Source organism: Aspergillus uvarum (assembly GCF_003184745.1).
Source record: "Aspergillus uvarum CBS 121591 unplaced genomic scaffold BO82scaffold_26, whole genome shotgun sequence".
Classification (NCBI taxonomy): Eukaryota; Fungi; Ascomycota; class Eurotiomycetes; order Eurotiales; family Aspergillaceae; genus Aspergillus; species Aspergillus uvarum.
Window position 1 is genome coordinate 311725 of NW_020291323.1, and position 17797 is coordinate 329521.

Sequence of the window (17797 nt, forward strand, 5' to 3'; positions counted from 1 at the left end):
GTCAGGTGGTGGAAGACAGTGTTGGTATTATGAATTCCACCGGCGACCCAGACACTATGCGAGGGAATTCGTCCTTTCAAGAGTCAGTCCTTCTTGTTCAATTAACGCCCGATTCTTTCATTTGAGTTTCAGCTCATTGTTCGAGCCTGTCAAAGTAATGCTCCGGGTCGTACCCCGCCAATCACGTAGCGCAAACCACAGATGCCGTATATCCTTTCCACTTGGTATGGCAACCTTGTAGCCTGGCGCCTTACTGTACAACGTCTGTGAAAAGAAAGACTCGGTTAGTGATGTGATTTATTTTGATTGTATGACTGGGGCGCGGTTCAACTGACCGAATTGTAGTGGCGCGCCTTGTCTGCATGTTAGCCTTGTCTGCGCAACACATTCTACTCGAATATCCTCGTTTGTTACAATACTATACTGGGTCTGATTGGAGGAGTGTACACAATGTGTCTCTGGTATCTGACTTTTCCAACTATATACAGTCTATTGCTGATTTATTGATAGAATTACATGGAGGTAGTGAGGCACAGCAAGGACTGGTCTAAGCCGAGCCGAGCTGCTCTGCGTTCTCGAAGCCAGTGAAGGTGAAGCCGGCGAACTCGGCGCCAATGTCATCACTAGCGCCATAGAGGGTGAGGTACAGCACGTAGGTTTGGTAGTCCAGCAGGAAGGACGAGCTGTTCGCAAGGGACAGCGCCAGGTTGGCCCGGGCGATGGCGTCGTGGAGCTGGGTGTAGTTGGCCTGGTTGACCCACTCCTGGGTGGACGAGACGTCGGCGCCGTCGGTGCTGACCGTCACGTTGTTCAACTGAGCCTGGGCCTGGGCGACGGCCTTGGTGAGGAAGTCGCGCGAGTTGCCATCGCCCGTCATGCCGACGGGGCCGCCGCGGTTGGTGGTGTTGGTGACGGGGACCAGCCAGAGACTGACGTTGAGCCCGGCGGCCGAGTCGTTGGTGAGCTTGAAGAACTTCTGGGCGTCAGTGAACTCGCCGGGCCGGTTCGAAATGGCCAGGTTGTCCCGGGAGAAGCGCATGGCGTCCTCGTAGACCACGCCCCCGATGTCGTAGGAGGTATGGTCCGCGCCGTCGATGAAGAGACCAACCACGTCCTGGGCGCGCTTCATGGCCCAGCCGTGGTTGCCGTACCAGAACAGCGCGACATCGCCGGACTGGATGGTAATATCGAAGTTGCTGGCGGGGATGGCCGGGCCGGCACCGCTGAAGAGGTCGGCGTCGAAAATGGTGCCCTCCCAGCGCGTCTTGTCGGCGACGTCGATATTTCCGCGGTAGACCGAGTAGGTGCCATTGGCGTTCTGAGTGATGGTGTCGACGGCAACGCCCTCCAGGTAGTCGGCGTCGATGAGGTCGGTGTAGCCATCGCCGTTGGTATCCCAGAAGCGCACCTCGAGGCCAGCGACGAGGCCGGTGACGACGGACAGGGCAGCAGCCTCGTAACTGCTGGCCTCGGTCTCCGCTTCGTAACCGCCCCACCACGTCGCGGTGGTCGTGTCGTAGTACAGCCAGGGCACTTGGTTGACCAGATAGCCGTCGCTCAGACACTGGCTAACCTTTTTAAAGGCGGACTCGGTGCCTGGGATGGCCCACAAGTTGATGTAGAATTGGCTGTCTTCGATGACAGCCTGGACGCCCTTGAGAGCGCTTCCCTGCTTGAAGTACTGGTCGTACTGGGTGGCGGTGATGTTGGCAGCGTCGGTGCCCATGTCAATCACGACGGAGTGGAGTAGCTTGCCGTCGATCTGGCTGCTTGGGTAGGAGGTGCCGCAAGCCGCGAGGCCCGAGGCGGGCAGCATCGCCAGGACTGATGCGTTGGCGAGTCTCATGTTTGCGGCAGCTTGAAGAGTGACGCAAGGTCAGCGGAGGAGGGCGATGAAAAGGAGCGACAGGTAAAGGATGGGATGTTATGAGGTATGGTTGGCATCCGGATGGTGTCGGTTTATATATCCTCATCCTGCTTCCTCATCCTGCTTCCTCATAAACGATGACGAATCCGATATGGGGTAATCCAACCTTCGCAGGCGGTGGGGCCGGGGGTGTCGATCCCGTGAATTTCCCCCCTTCCTCTTCACAGTTCCACGGTTTCATCGCATGGGTAAATCTTTAAGCACCCAAGTATTTAGTGCTGTCACCCTTAAAATACAGGAGGTGAACAGACATGATTGAGGATATGCTAGCTGCAGGGGTGGTTCGGACCGTGACGGAAGTCCGGTCTGGCTATATACTTTGGGAGTTAGTGAAACAGTTAACCTCCAAGGTTAAATGAAGAGCAATGAGGTGAATACAACTTGTCCCCACGCACCCCACTATATTAGCTGTAGGCCCGTAGCACTGGCCGGCAAGGAACATGTGAAGAAGGTTAAACGTGGGTCTGAGCTGACGACATGGGAGAACTGCAGCAAATAATGACATGGCCATAATAACAGTCCAGCCATTACAAGATTCACCTTCCCCTAATATTCTAACGTGACCGCGAATCCTCTCTCGCCGCCGTGTAGCACGTTACGATTCAGATTACACCGAACTGATATTGTCAAAAAGTTTCTCAAAAAGAAATTGCTAAAGTAGTCGACGTAGCTAGCTGAATTGATTGAGATTCGGCGGGATATTGACGTACCGTACCTTGCTTCAAATCCATATTGCCCCTGTCGATCCATGGAACGTGTAAGCTTAAGTTTGCGGAGACTAAACCTCTTGAGGCTTAGATCTCCTTCCAAGCTTCCTCCTCCGTGCGCGTTCCAAGATTTCCTTTCTCTCGATCTGTTCAATGTTCGAAGTTCGCCCTCTGGCACGCTTATCAGGTCTTGTTCCACATTTGACAGGCTGATCCAAGATCTTACATCGACTTCGTTGCCCATTCGGAGGAACTTCGTCGACTAAGTATGGGAACAAGCTCGAGTTGCATTTATACTTTCGAGTCACATCTATTCACTTGAAGCCCTACGGGTCATCAGGAATCCAGTCTGCGCCCAAGAAAACCCGAATCTCTTCCTTAGTCCGTCGTCCCTCTCTGATTGCAGCGGGGACACAGATGACGCAAGATCTTTTTGCTCCGTCCTCCGTCTCAACCCATTTAAAACAGAACGGAAGATTAGGAATCATAAGAGCAAATTAGTGGGTGATCGAAAGGGAGTGGCATAGGACCATGCAGGATGCAATATCGTCGCCCCTATTCGTGTTCGGAGCGGTTGTACCTGCACTCTACTTTACATTCTTACCAGTCATGCCCGCCGTGAATCTTAATTTTCTTGCGACAGAGGTGCAATATTGAACGAGCGAAGACTGGCATGGAAACGATCCTCCAAATCGCCCTCTTCCGACCATGTACTTACTTTCAAGGGTTGATTCTCTTACTCCGATCTAACTACACTGGCAAATGATTGATATCTAGAAGCTTTCGAATGTTCCATTTCAGTGTTGGGAGCTCACCAGTGCTCGGGCATAATATGAGCAATCTGACGACATGGTTGACCTTGGGAATATCGAATTGACACTTGGCGACTGGCTGGTCGCACCGCTCTCGTGTCCCGAAGTCTGAAAAGCTTTCCTCGAAGAATGTACAAGCGATAATTCACCGCATTGGAAAATCGAGGCTCCTGAGGCTGCTATTGATATCAACTCCATTGGCAAAGCAAAATGGCATTATGACCAAGCTTTAAGACTATTCACCTCGCGAAACGCCCTTAGAGGAGCGGCAGCGGTCAGACTTCGCCTCGGACATTTGTCCGTTGTCAAAGGTCTTGCAATCACGGATATTGATTTCGGAAATGACTTTGCAGCAGCTCATAGGGAAATACAAGCAGCAGCGGCCCAATTTCACGATACTGGAGACACCGTGGCTTTTCAGCTATGCCAGGCCCACGTGTCCCTTTGCGATGTGGGAAAGAAGCAAGGTCTGGAAGATCTGCAACGGGCAATCAATCTTTGACAGTGGGGATGCACGGACGAGAGTCACGATATAGTCGGATTCAGTCGTGCTCTTTCCGCAGCAGGTGCCCGAGCTGTCATGGTTAGCTTGTGGCCGGTCGATAACAGCACAACATCCGCAATATCAATCGACTTTTATCAGCGGCTTTCGGGTGGCAAGTCACCAGCAGTCGCATTGCAGGAGGCGCAGGCGTCCTTTTTCAATCAGCACGCCGGATCGTGAAGGGCTGATCAAGGTAACTCGAACGATACGTCAGATCCTGCTGTAACACAGCAGTCATCCGTGAGAAGAAGGGCCGTCCAAAGATATATCACCAATAACGAGCAGGCCACACCTACCGACTACTCTCTCCCTATGTTCTGAGACCCGTTGATCTTGATGAGTGGCTAGTAGCCAACGACCAGTCTGAGACATCACACGGCGGAGCAAAACAGGCCATTGAGAATCATCGTTCTGCTGTAAAAGTTATTTGAACTTGATTATGTCCGTGTTCACCCAAATCTTTGCGCCCCGCCTAGACTGGTAGGGCTTAGCGCCCACGCCGCCCTATCTTCAGGTGTTCACCTGAGCGGCCTGAAGCCCTCTAGAAGTCCCCAATTATCTTAGATCCCAAGCCGCACGATCAGGAGCGACAGCCAACGACAAGAGGGAGTCGTAGCGAATGTTGTGTTCAACATAGTAGTCACGCCGAAAGTCAGGGCGTAATGGACCTGTGGTCATCCCGCGACGCTTCAGGATGGTACAGAGAGGCTTGGAGCTAATCAGAAGATTCAGTTGGGATATCTAAAATACAACATGGTCTAGCAGTCCAAAGAGAGTACATCCTCTACGAATAGTGTAGGATTGGAAACGGGAGATCCAACAGCAAGAGCCAGCCTCGTTTTGCCTGACCCGCACTTTAGATACCTTTGAACTAGTTTCTAAACTGAATTAAACTGAATGTAGAAGGCTACCAGGACTTGAAGATAGCTGGCAGAGCATAATAGTTTGCTATAATAAAATAGTTATTAATAGAGGGATGGCCCACAATATACTGATACGCGCTTGTACTACTCCAATCCACTATTTCCCAATTCGATCAATGAAAGCAAGATTGCTGCACTTTTCAGGTTCAGCCCCTACTGCGCCCACAAGATCTCTCAAGCATGTTCCTTCGGCGACTCGTAAGCTTCAGGTATATTGATTGGACGCTTTTGAATATTATCCACCACAGAAGAAACATAGACTTCTCAGCAAAATTCTCTGGGGGCTATGGATGACGATTCATAAAATAACCCACCACGCCTTCATCCGGAACTGAGTCCGCTGCTGTAAGACAAGAGAGTAGTAGCCTCCACACGTGCTCGCTCACAGCAAGAATAAAGTGGATGCCCGAGGGTTTATCAAGCGTTAGTTAATGGAAGCCACTGTCTCTTCTGTCAGGGGCTGGACATACACATGGCATGATTGGTTGGGTTATGTTTTCACTTGTGCACATGCCACCTGGCCTGCCATGGGAACGAAGACACATATATATTATCATGGTATGAAACTCTACAACTCAAACAGAGCCTAACAATGAAACAAACAAATCTAATTCACTTCCTCCTTCTTATATAGCTCTATCCCGCCACTAGAGAATTGACTGCTTGAATTACAATAACCGCACTTAGAGTAGATACAACGTTAGGGAATTATACTGTCGGTACAGCTGTATGGCAGAGCATTGTCACGCGCTCTAGACTCATTTGTGCGAGGTCAAGGTACAGCTTCTTGGGGCGTCTGGAAATATTGTCTCATATTAATGATGACCACATAGGCGCTCTTACAAAAGTGCAATGAAGAAACGTGGGTGACATCTTTAGTCATGAATAACAGGTTAAGTAATAGGAGCGGGCCTTCAAATGCCGAGGTCCTTGCACAGATAGAGCCTTAAACTATGGTTCTCAATGCCTCCTCTGTACTATATGTGTACTCCAACTCCCCGTGCCAATAGTTCTGGGCGGTCGCTTTCGATACCTTTGCAGCCACATCCAGCGCCTCCAAGACATCTTCCGGCAAGGGGCCTTTCTCGAGGTGCTGGAGATTCTGTTCAAGTTGTGCTTGACTTGAAACACCAATAACGATGCCGTCATTTCCCCCGTCCTTAATGTTGAGAGCCGAATGATGGATCAACCAACGAAAAGCAATTTCCAACAGGGTCAACCCAGAGCGCTGAGCGGCGGATTCAATGATACGTAAGGCTTCGAAGAGCTCGTCCTTGAAATAGCGCTTGCGGTAGACGTCTCCCACCTCCCCGTCAACATTCGAATATCGGCCTTCGTTTGGGATCGCATCGACTTGAAGCGACGTATACTTTCCGGAAAGAAGCCCACCTGCAATGGGGTTGTATACAACAATATCTAATCCATAGCGCCGACAAGCCGCAACGAGCTCGGGATCAATACTACGGGTGATGGCATTGTAGACACATTGAAAGACCTGTCATTTGTCAGTCTGTGTCTTAAACAAGCATGTGGGAAGCGAACCGTAGGTTGGACCCAGCTATTAGCTTTGCAGATCATGACCACCTCCGCCAGCTCGTAGGATGTGAAGTTGGAGATCCCGAGCTTGCCAAACCTGCCCTTCTTATGAAGCTCATTCATCTTGCGCAAGGGTTCTTGAAAGGGGACCGTTCTATCGGCGGCATGCAGGTAAAAGATATCAACGTAGTCAGTGCCTAGCTCCTCGAGCGACTTGTTGAACATTTGTTCGAGTCTCTCGGCCTTGTGGGCACCGACCTTGTCTTCGTCGTTGGCGCCATACGGATACCATTTGGTTGCGCAGGTGAGACCGCGCGCTTTCCAATTAGCAGCGCGGGTAAAAGCCTCTTGCTGGCCACCCACATAGCAGCGGGCCGTATCAATTTCACTGTAGCCTTGCGATTGAAAATAATCGAGCACCGAGTTGTAGGTGTCGAGAGAGGTGACGCGAGCGCCAGTTGAAGGGTCGTGACCGCTGTTAGCCATATTAGCCTCGGTGGGTCTGATAAGGTGGCTATTTAAAGGCTTCACGAACTTACAACGTCATTGTTCCCAGAATGACTCTGGCCTTGCCTGTTCTGGGTGACATTGTTGCAAACACTTGTGATGTGTATGGTATGATGTCTTTGTTCGCCATGGTGTTGAGCTACACTATAAATATAAGTAGTAGCTCTGATCTCGGGTCGGATACGATCCGATTCTCGGCCTCGGCTAACGGCTTCGAGAAGCCCGCGAGTCCGTGCCTTTACTCCCATAACACATTCGCGCGCACGTTGAGGTCCAAGATGGATATCCTACAAGGCATAATTTGGCCCGCCTCGCCAACCCTGCCAGCGGCCATGATGGTCACCACCTTATCAGCTACAACAGCGAAACGCCTTTGTCAATCAAGATTATCTCATCGAATACGTTCGTTGTGTGTTGGAAGGAGACAAGAGCTGGGATAATCAGAACTTCTATTGCAGCTGGATCGGCTCAACAGCACGCGAAAAGATCCGCCATTCGGATGGGTTCTTGACGGTCTCCAACACTCAAAACTTTGAGTAGTAGTTCTTGCGCCGAAAGCGACAGTGCAGTAATGGAGATGTCTTTTTCAGTCCACGGTCTTGGTCTCATCCGGATATAACTTCCCGCCCGCTATGATGGAGCCCTGCTGAGCTCGCATACGCCTACCAAATTCGGCGGAAGCCCGGGTACATGAACCCGATCGGGGCGGCGGAGCCACGCCCTTCAGCAATCCTCCTACCGACTACTTATCTATAACACCATGCGCTACCTTGGGTCCTGAACCCGCGGGTTTTGGCGAGGTCTTTTCCACACCCTGTGGTTGTATGTGCTAATTATCTACTCCAAGTCAATGATATCGAGTACTAACAGCATATCGGCCATGATACCCTCAATTCCTCAGCCTCAATCCATGTCAGTCCGCGGACGGCGGACAATCGCTGTCTCATGAAAGATCAGTCGATGGGAGCGTAAATCTCTGCATTTCTGCTGACACGGGCAGAATCATGTCACCAGTATATCCGCACCGCACCTGCCTATGCTTCTTAGAAAAGCTATAACAAAGTTCTTGTTGTTACGTTCAGCTTCATTGTTGAACTTATAGGAGTTGAATGAGATGTTTGATATGTGCCGAAAATGAGCTCAATTAGACTATAGTGAGTATGGAGCTGGATGCGGGGAAAAGGAGTGGGAAGACTTTGGTCCATCTCCGAACCCTAAATCTACTCTACATCAATTCCGTGGTAGATCCATTCGTATTTCGGGCAGTACGATGCAACTTAAATTTTGGTTGCAGTCTAACGTCTCTCCTTTGATGCAATTCTGGGGTCGGTACTGCGGCGAGGTAGATCCTGTCTCAAGCTCTGAACGAGGCCGACAGTCGTTGACCATGGTAAATGAAACGACAATGCCCGTCGACCTCGATAGAGTTCCGAGTATCCTTTTTCGCCGTTGGCCACTGACAGCTAACCTGACCCCGAGGTCAGAGTCTAGTTCGAGGTCTTATCGTATTTGGGGGGCCATCGCGATCGTATTGAAAGCTTGTTCAGAAGCGAAAGATCGAGGTTCCGTTCGATCCAAGGATCAACACATTGGGAAGAAAAGAACAAAGGAATGGCTACATGGTGCCGTTGAGGAGGTGACAATGATGGTATGCCTAGCAGCTATGCAGAGTGCCACATAAATGAAGGCTCCCCCGACTGCCCTACCAGGACTTTTGCCAATGGTGATACACAGGAATGCACTCCATTTGTTCGGGCACTACCAACCCACTCCGATCTAGAGTAGCATATTACAACAAGCGCAAATTCAGAAGAGGAGACAGGTGCCATGACATCGCTCCTGGATGAGATCATCGCCAGTCTGCAGTCCCAGCCGGAACCGCCGACTGGACAAATCCAGACAATGTACGTGGAGAAGATCCGGTCTGCATTTCCTCACGGGGCAGACACAAAAGGACATCTGACGATCCTGGTCGGCGCGGGGGCTTCAATCGGTGCCGTTCAGGCAAGTGAGCTCACCAGCGTCAGCGAGTCCGACAAACAGAAGACCCTGAGCGGACTCAGCTGGGCGGGGCTTCTTCATGACGGCCTCCTCTATCTCAAGGAGAATCACGAGCGATCCTTTGATGCATACGAACAGGCGGAGCTACACATGTATACCAAGATCCTCGAAAGGGTCCTGGGCGGTGCCCCTGCCTCAATCGGCACTCTACTACGGGCCGCTGCTTTCCTCAAAGCAAAGCTCACTGACCGCGGAAAGTTGGTCGAATGGCTGGATACTCGGTTTGCCAAGCTTTATGACAAGTGGGTGGGTGACCGTCCAAATCGACTTCTCGATGCCATCCGCGAGCTATCCGACACCGGAGCCAGAATAATGACCACCAATTACGATGACTTGCTGAGCCGACATTGTCACGCACAATCGATCGTTGCTGCTCAGGCAGGGGAGATGCAACGATTCTTCCAGCGGTCGGATGAGAAAAAACGCATCCTGCATATTCACGGATTGTGGAGTGAACCAGCTGGGGCCGTGCTTGATGGTGTGGATTATTCCCGCGTCATCCAGGACGATCGGCTCAAGAGCTTCTTACAAGCCTGTTTCACGAGTGATGAGGTTGTCCTCTTTCTAGGAACAGGGAGTGGGTTGAATGACCCCAACCTTGGCCGGCTTCTAGACTGGGCCAGTGATATGTTGCATCCAGGTCCCAATGGGCACTTCATTCTACTTCGAGACGAAGAAGAGAACGAGAGACTATTCCTCAACGACCTGAGATATGGACCCGAATATGGAAGCCTTCCTCCGTTCCTTGGCACGCTGAAGAGGGAGAAGAGTCAGAGTACGTAGCGATTGCGAATGATAGCTGCTTTTTTAAGCCATCTAATTCAGATTCGTTTGCACAATGCAATGTCTTTCCCTCCTTTATTCTCATGCTACTTACCTAATGAGATTCTATATTCTGATCCGGATCATGCTCTCTATTCAGACCAATCGACGGCGATACCTTGGCAGTTTCCTGAGGTGTTCCCCTTCAACAAACGCCGCTTTGTTCCGCGAGAAGCACTGCAAACCCAGATCGAGGAACAGCTCAACGTCATGAATGAGCCGAGAGTATGTGCGTTGCAGGGTATGGGTGGCATCGGAAAGACTGAGATGGCACGCAACGTGGCGCTGGCTTTCAAAGACAAATGCCATGTCTTCTGGATTGATTGTCGCACACGGACGGGAATGGACGAGGACTTCCTCGCCATAGGGCCAGCCCTGAATCTGGGTACTGGGTTCTGTGACTTTCGCAATATCAAGAATACCATAGCCAGTCGGGATGACTGGATAATGATCATGGACAACGTGGACGATAATGAAACTCTGATCCATTTGCAGATGAACATGATACCGTCTCCTGTACGAGGGCGCATTCTGCTCACAGGAAGGGTCACCACAATCGGAAATGTCAAGGATGCTCCAGCACTCAGATTCCCAATTATGAGCGCCACCGAAGCGGAGGCCCTTTTGAGGAAACTGATGCTATCTTCGCCGGTTTCAGAGCAAGAAGCACACAAGCTGGTCGAGGTGCTCAAATACCTCCCCTTGGCTATTGAGCAGGCGGGTTGTTACATTCGAGCCACGGGTAGGTCGATTCAGAACTATATGAAGCTGTACGAGGACGAAGGCATGAAGCCCGTGCTGTTGGCATGTCGAGTAGCGGACCCCAACGTGCTTCCCATACTTTCCACCTTCGCAATGTCTTACCAGAGCCTGTCCTCGGATGCGCAAATGTTGCTCAAAGTCCTCGCTTTGATCGGCCCCGGTGGTGTCAGCGACGATTTCTTACAACGGTCTGCAGACACGCACCCATTGGAAAGTTCGCTGGCAAGCTATTTGATTCATGACCACCCCGACACCCCCTTACCGCAGGACCTTTCTTCTCTCCTGAGCAAATCCCATCGTCGTGAGGTTGCCATCGATTCTCTGGTGGAAGTCGCCCTGCTGCAGCGGGTCGACACAAGACTGATAATGCACCCTGTAGGACATCAGTTCTAAGGACGTGTGTTTGATCAGAGCTGATTATCGCACAGATGCAGCTTGAATGGCTCAAAGCCACCTATTTGGAGCCCGCTCGGGACAGCATCTCTCTGCTTGTCTTAGCCATGGTTGCAAACTTTTTTGCAAGTATGACCGACCGGGAATTTGTCCTCCGAAGTAGCTATGTTTATTACGCCCGGACATGCATTGAGATCCTCTCCAAGTCTTACACCAACGCACTCGATGAAGTGACACTGGCGAGGTTGTGCTTCTATCTGGGCCGAGTCTTCTGGCTCGTCCGGGACGACGTAGCGGCTGCTTATTTGTATGAACGCGCCCTGGCAGGAAGTCTGGCGTCGTTGCAACAACCCCACATCCTAACCTTCTGGACTCGAAAGAATCTCGGATTGATTTATATGGAGCACGGTTTTTTCAAGAGTGCCTATGAGCAATTGAAAGACGCGTCAAGCCTTCTGCCTGGGAGCTTTGAGAGAGATCCACTTCCTGAAGCTATCCTTGTCAGCAATGCCGGGCGTGTAGCGAGAGATAAAGTAAGATCTTCACCACACGGTAAGATACCAGCCGCGGACTCTTTTCTGGCCTCTTTCCATACCGAATCCCAGGCAACGGCATATAAATTGTTGATGTCCAGCATTGACAAGAATGTCGAGCAAGCAATGGCACGAAACATGCTCTGGGCAACCGAACCATCATCTCTCCCTATCAGCCGCACGTACGATTCGGGCTGCCGATTCTGTCATGGGGACGAAACAAGGTTGCTGGACCGGGTGAAGCGCATGTTCCGAGACTCGGAACGTCTTAACCTTGAAAGATCACTGTGTGCAGTTGAGGTTCACTTGCAAGCAATATATCGCATCTTACTGGGAGATGCTTTCGGAGCTGCTTCGCTGTGCCATCGTGCTGCCAGCAGCGATTGGAAAAGAAATGCGGCACATACGATTCCCTCCTATAGCTGGGCCCAAAGGATGCTCTTCAAAGTCGCCACTTGTGGTGTTCATACGCGTGTATTCGAGACCTATGGGGGCACTGTGTCGCCTGCCTCGGCAAAACTAAGTGAGGTGTTGCTTGAGTGCAGGATGAGGAAGGACCCATTTGTCGGAGGTTTTGTCACGCATTCCTGGAACGGTACGTGCAATCGACTGTTGCGCCTCGTGAACAGTCATGAAGTACATAATGTTCAAGGCACTAATCATAGACCACCAGGTTTGATAGAACCCGCCTCCACGAAAGGCCTTGCAGCACTTCTAGACGAGTTCATCCACCGTGGCACATTTCTCGGGGAGCTCACACCCTTGTGGAGCCATTGCCAATGGTCGAGCTCATCTTTCCGGACAGGTCTGGCTCCAGTAGCAGACTACGAGTCAGAAGAGGCCATTGCTGCCTCGTACTTCTACATGATATTCATCCTGGCATATCTGCTTGTAGGACAAAGTCATCGCGCACTGGAAATCTTTTGTGAGGTAAATGAAAAGATGAGCGCGTTCCAGCGACGTGACTGAGTACAAACGCAACCTCAGGGCCTGCATCCAGAAGATTTTTGAGCCGCAGCAGACGGCCGAGGTCTGTGAAAACAGGCAGTCCCTGGTGGATAAGCTCCAGAACGTGCGCCAGGTCGAGAAGGTCTAGCTGCAAGAGCCGCACTAAGAAGACTTGAACACATGAGAGGTCATCAATTCGGTACTAAACATAGTGATGAGCAAACGATGACTCCTGATATGTTAACCCGGTGGGCAATGGATTTTATGACTCCTTGGATGTTCTTGAGAACGCCAATATTCTAACGAGCTTAATCGGGTAGCCAGTTGCCTTGAAGTCCAGCTGCTAGAAATTAGGGCACGAAGTTATGCTCTGGTGCGTAGAACGGAGGGGGTAGTGAGTAGAGCACGTAAGCACTAAAAGCAAACCACATCGAATCGAAAGTCGACTTTGTTATGGCGAGTTAGCCTGTTGCAGGGATGCCATTTTCTCACCCTGGTGACAGACACGCTTGGTCCAACTTCCCGCTATAAAGGAAAACTACTCCCGCCTATATATGACCTGTCATCTCCCAGACCTTCTATTCCTCGGACACCTTGTGACAGCTTCACTTCAGCACCAGGATGTTTCTCAGTCCCATCTCGTCAATGGTCCTCGAGACGATTGTGGTGGTCCTTACGCTCGGCTTCACCCCAGCTCAATCAGCTCTGAGGGCCGGGGCACTTGCGCCTCTGTCATTGTGTGTGGGCCACTGCCTCTCAACGACGCTCGAATACTTTGTGCGCACTCCTTGGGCACTTCTAGCGGGCGGATACTCGGTGATGCTGTTGTTTCACCTTATCGATATCGATCTGCTGTCGCGCTGGGAATTCCCCAAGCCCAGCCGTGCCGTCACACTCACAGGATCTGAACACATGAGCTCCAGAGGGACGTCCGACTCAACTAGGACGGCCCGGCTGCGATACGGCGTCTCGGCCTGCTTTAATGCGCGATGCATTGGAACCCCTGAGCAAGTGCGCAACATCCCCAAGCCACTTAATCAGAAAAGAGCGGCATTTCTCCATGAAGCCGCTAGGTTCGTGACCCTCAGCTACATCAGCCTCGACGTGCTGGGGTCAATGGGCGATCCCGAGGTGGGATCTCGCTTTCTAGTCGCGTCCCGAGTGCCATTCTTTCGACGTTTGTCTGATATTACTGCAGAAGACATGGTTATTCGCGTATTCTCTGCGGCTCCTTCAGGCGTCCGCCTTGTATGCAATCAGGGCGGATTCTATATCCTCTTCGCATTTGTCAGCGTGCTTATGCGATGGAGGGAGCGAGCCGCAAGCCTGGCCTTCCTTCTACGGATCCCTATCGGAGGCCTACAGTATTCGCAGGCTCTGGAGGTATGTACCTCATGTCTTCGCAGTCACAGTGGGCGATCAACTGATTCAGGATCCAGTCGCGTTTGGCACCAATCCATCACGCACAAATTCCGCGCGATTGCCCGGTTTGTGGCGGAGGATGTTCTTGGTCTGCCGCCGAATGCGCTGGTGCGCCAATATGGGCATATTTTAGTGGTCTTGGGACTTCAGCTTTGATGCACTTCCGCATTGATTTGTCGATGGGGCTGTTGTTCTCTACCTCCGGGGCTGTGCAGTTTTCTGCACCCAGGCATTCAGCTTGATGGTCGAGGATTTGGCAGTATGTGTTTATGTCTGCGTGTGCAGTTCTCCTCCTGAGTGATATGGTATCGCGAGCAGAGCGCGTCTCTGAATTCCTTTGGAATGAAGGCTTGTTGGCTTGGTCGCTTCCTGCCCATGTTTATCCGATGCTGTATCGGTTCAGCATGGGCCTCAACGATTCAGTGGTTCTAGTGAGCAATTCTTGGTTTAGTTGGAGGGATGATATTTGAGTAGTTATGACTGTAAGGACCGGTGACAATGATGAGAACAAGTGCTGTTGAACTTCCTAGCTTAAGTTCGGATATATGTGAGTAGTGTAGAAAGGTGGAAAGAGAAGCGATTCTCCGCACGGCATCAATGCGGGGAAGGGACGCGGCGGGACAGATCGGCGCGGAAGCAAACAGAGCAAACCGCACAAATCAGGCAAAATGTATTCCGCCGATTGCGATAATCTTCCCCGACGAATGGCTTGAGCATCGCTGACGTTTTCTCTCGTCGCAATCAATCTCTTGATGACATACGCTAGATTTCGTCCCAGCAAACGCAGCGTTCTATCTGTCTTCAGGGCTTCAGCGCCGTTTCTGTCCCGCGATCTCCTTTGCAAAATCCCGAGCGGGGCTCGAATCGTAGCCATGTCGACCTCGACATCGGCGCCCCCGCGCAAATCAATGCCCTCTGCATTGACCTTTGATCTACACGCTAAGTGCTCGGTTAGTGCTTCGTCCTGTCTTTGAATGAGGCACGCGCATTCCTTGGACTCTGGCTAAACTCATATTTCTCACAGACAACAAAAGCACGCGCGAGCACGCTCCACCTCCCCCATGGCGACGTCCCTCTCCCCATCTTCATGCCCGTCGCGACCCAAGCCTCCCTGAAGGGCTTGACGTACGATCAACTCCGCCAGACCGGCTGCCAACTTTGTCTAAACAACACCTACCACCTTGGCCTCAAGCCGGGCCAGGCGGTTCTGGATGCGATTGGTGGTGCGCACAAGTTGCAGGGATGGGATCGGAATATCCTCACGGACAGCGGAGGGTGAGCACATACCACAGGTCCGATGGACTAGTGCTGACAAAAGGCTTCTAGTTTCCAGATGGTGTCTCTCCTCAAACTCGCCCAAGTCACCGAGGAAGGCGTCCGCTTCCTGAGTCCCCACGACGGCACCCCGATGTGTGTATTCCCCGCACCTACAAACCCGATACCTATCTGACAAGCAAGGCTCCTCACTCCCGAACACTCGATCTCCCTACAAAATTCCATCGGCTCTGACATCATCATGCAACTGGACGATGTCATCGCCACCACATCCCCGGACCACGCCCGCATCCACGAAGCGATGGAGCGCTCGGTCCGATGGCTCGACCGGTGCATCGACGCGCACAAATACCCGGAGAGGCAAAATCTGTTCTGTATCATCCAGGGTGGGTTGGATCTGGAGCTTCGCAAACAATGCTGCGAAGCGATGGTTGCTCGAGATACGCCGGGAATTGCCATTGGGGGTCTTTCCGGCGGAGAGGCCAAAGAGGACTTCTGCAAAGTGTATGTGTTTGACTGCCAGAAGAGAGGCGAAAGCTGATGATTAAAGGGTGGACACTTGCACGGGCTTGCTTCCGGAGAAGAAGCCGCGCTACGTTATGGGAGTGGTAGGCAGCAGTGATCCTACTTGTTGAAAACCTTGACCACTGACAGGTTGTAGGGCTATCCGGAGGACTTGATAGTTGGTGTTGCTCTTGGCGCAGACATGTTTGATTGTGTCTGGCCCACACGAACTGCGGTATGTTTCCCGTCTGCATTGAATCAGCAGCCATTAACCTGGAACAGCGCTTCGGTAATGCGGTTGTCCCCAGCGGTACACTGAATCTGCGTCACCGGTCATACGCGGAGGATTTCCGGCCGGTGCAAGAAGGCTGCGGCTGCAGCATCTGCCGGCCCCGGGATCAGGGCGGACTTGGGATCACCCGTGCATATATCCACCACCTCACAGCCAAAGAGACCGTGGGGGCGCATCTGTAGGTTGCTTCTTTCTGACAGTTCAAATAGAATGCTAACTGTATCAGTCTCACCATGCACAACGTGCATTACCTGTTGTCCTTAATGGGATCCGCTCGACAGGCTATCCTCGAGGATCGGTTCCCGGCGTTCCTGCGCGAGTTCTTCGCCAACCTATACGGTGAGAAGTCGAACTACCCCAGCTGGGTAGTAGACGCACTGCGGGGCGTGGGGGTGGATCTCATGGACGATTAGCGCAGCATATAATAGAAGCTCCAGTCAGCGATAGACGATAGTCTAAACTTTTGATACCACATCTTGTGATGTAGACATACAGTACATATTACAGCCGACCCAGCACACATCTATATCCATACCCCCATATCCCTCTATCATACACCCCCCCCACAGCAACCCGCTAAACAACCCTCGCCTCCTCCCTGGGCGGCCTCTCGCCAAAGATCCCCGTCCCCACGCGCACCTGATCACTACCCAGCCTTATCGCCCCCTCAAAATCCTCACTCATCCCCATACTCAACTCCAACCCTTCCTTTTGCAACCCCAACACCTGTACAACCTCATCCCTTACCCGGGTCAACTCCACAAAATCCACATTCTCCTCCCCCGCCTTAACGGCCCGACTCCTCGCAATCGCCCCAATAGTCATCACCCCCGCCAACTTCAGGCGCGGACACTCCTCCCGAATGTACCGACAAAGCTCGACCGCCTCACTGCCGGGCTCCACTCCGGACTTCTCCACCTCGCCGGAGGTATTGACCTGCACGAACACGCGCAACCGCTCCTCATGGTCCTCCGCCCGCAGCGCCGGCGCCCGCTCGCCCCACCCCCGGTTCAGGAGCCCGGCTTTCTTCTTGCTGTCCACGCTCTCGACGGCCCACAGGCCGCGCACCTCCCGCGCCAGCGTCACGCATTTGTTCGACTGCAGGCCGCCGATAAAGTGCCATTTGATACTCCCCGGCAGGAGCCGCGATTTCTCGAGGAGCTCTTGTTGGTAGTTCTCGCCGAAGTGCTGGTGGCCGGCGCCGGTGGGGGGCGCCGTGTGCAGGGCGAGGATGTCGGAGGCGGGTTTGAGTTTGGAGACGGCCACGAGGCGCGGTTCTCTGGGTTGGGAGGAGGTGGTGCTGGCGGCGGTGGTGATGCGGAGGGAGACGGTGGTGAGGTTGCTGAGGAGGGTGGCGGTGCGGGAGGGGGTGGCTGTTAAAGGGCTGGCCATTTTGGTAGTATTGCTGGGGTTTGAGGGCCTGAGGGCCGGTGATCGGGGTTTTTGTTTGAGTGATTCTTGGTGGCTTCTCGAAGAGAGAGGGGAGTAAGTTAAGTTGGTGGTGATATTTGGAGAAGATGTGGTAGTGGTGATGATGCCCCGCTCGGAGATGAGTCAGCGGCATTTTTCCGTATAGTGCACGTGATAAGGAGGTCTATACCATTGAGATGGTGTATTAGCTGTGCACGCGATGAGAGAAGTCATTGTGTTAAGAGGGTGTATAGTTTTGATAAATGAAAGTGATTCTATCACACTGTAGGCCTCAGATATCCACATGACACTTTAGACTTCAGTGCAAAAGATCTCAGTCAGAATATATTATGAATGCTCGAAACTATGAACTGCCAAAAGGTATCTACAACTCTTGCAAGACTCAATCTTACCATCCA

The 17797-nt window shown here is 52.1% G+C and overlaps 6 protein-coding genes across 6 annotated transcripts; 3 read left to right on the top strand and 3 right to left on the bottom strand.

The window, feature by feature from the left end:
* Positions 1-547: 547 nt before the first annotated feature.
* Positions 548-1910, bottom strand: BO82DRAFT_414810 (uncharacterized protein; the record flags this gene model as incomplete). Its single annotated transcript, XM_025639933.1, has 1 exon — positions 548-1910. The coding sequence occupies exon 1, from the start codon at positions 1844-1846 to the stop codon at positions 548-550; it is 1299 nt and encodes a 432-aa protein (XP_025492085.1). The 5' UTR covers positions 1847-1910.
* A 3949-nt stretch (positions 1911-5859) lies between these two features.
* On the bottom strand, positions 5860-7038 carry BO82DRAFT_414813 (aldo/keto reductase family protein; the record flags this gene model as incomplete). Its single annotated transcript, XM_025639934.1, has 3 exons — positions 5860-6408; positions 6456-6924; positions 6989-7038. 3 exons carry the CDS (start codon positions 7036-7038, stop codon positions 5860-5862), a joined length of 1068 nt encoding a protein of 355 aa, XP_025492086.1.
* Positions 7039-8783: 1745 nt separating this feature from the next.
* BO82DRAFT_402103 (uncharacterized protein) lies at positions 8784-12623 on the top strand (the record flags this gene model as incomplete). Its single annotated transcript, XM_025639300.1, has 5 exons — positions 8784-9792; positions 9940-10976; positions 11030-12122; positions 12201-12457; positions 12528-12623. The coding sequence occupies 5 exons, from the start codon at positions 8784-8786 to the stop codon at positions 12621-12623; spliced, it is 3492 nt and encodes a 1163-aa protein (XP_025492087.1).
* Positions 12624-13096: 473 nt separating this feature from the next.
* BO82DRAFT_383447 (wax synthase family protein) lies at positions 13097-14367 on the top strand (the record flags this gene model as incomplete). Its single annotated transcript, XM_025638014.1, has 4 exons — positions 13097-13762; positions 13794-13858; positions 13915-14032; positions 14158-14367. The coding sequence occupies 4 exons, from the start codon at positions 13097-13099 to the stop codon at positions 14365-14367; spliced, it is 1059 nt and encodes a 352-aa protein (XP_025492088.1).
* A 402-nt stretch (positions 14368-14769) lies between these two features.
* BO82DRAFT_283342 (tRNA-ribosyltransferase family protein) lies at positions 14770-16381 on the top strand (the record flags this gene model as incomplete). The annotated part of the gene is made up of 8 exons (XM_025631410.1): positions 14770-14847; positions 14922-15172; positions 15224-15307; positions 15356-15676; positions 15723-15780; positions 15834-15911; positions 15959-16146; positions 16195-16381. 8 exons carry the CDS (start codon positions 14770-14772, stop codon positions 16379-16381), a joined length of 1245 nt encoding a protein of 414 aa, XP_025492089.1.
* A 161-nt stretch (positions 16382-16542) lies between these two features.
* On the bottom strand, positions 16543-17447 carry BO82DRAFT_354345 (YggS family pyridoxal phosphate enzyme; the record flags this gene model as incomplete). Its single annotated transcript, XM_025635180.1, has 1 exon — positions 16543-17447. Exon 1 carries the CDS (start codon positions 17358-17360, stop codon positions 16545-16547), a length of 816 nt encoding a protein of 271 aa, XP_025492090.1. The 5' UTR covers positions 17361-17447.
* Between the last annotated feature and the right edge of the window lie 350 nt (positions 17448-17797).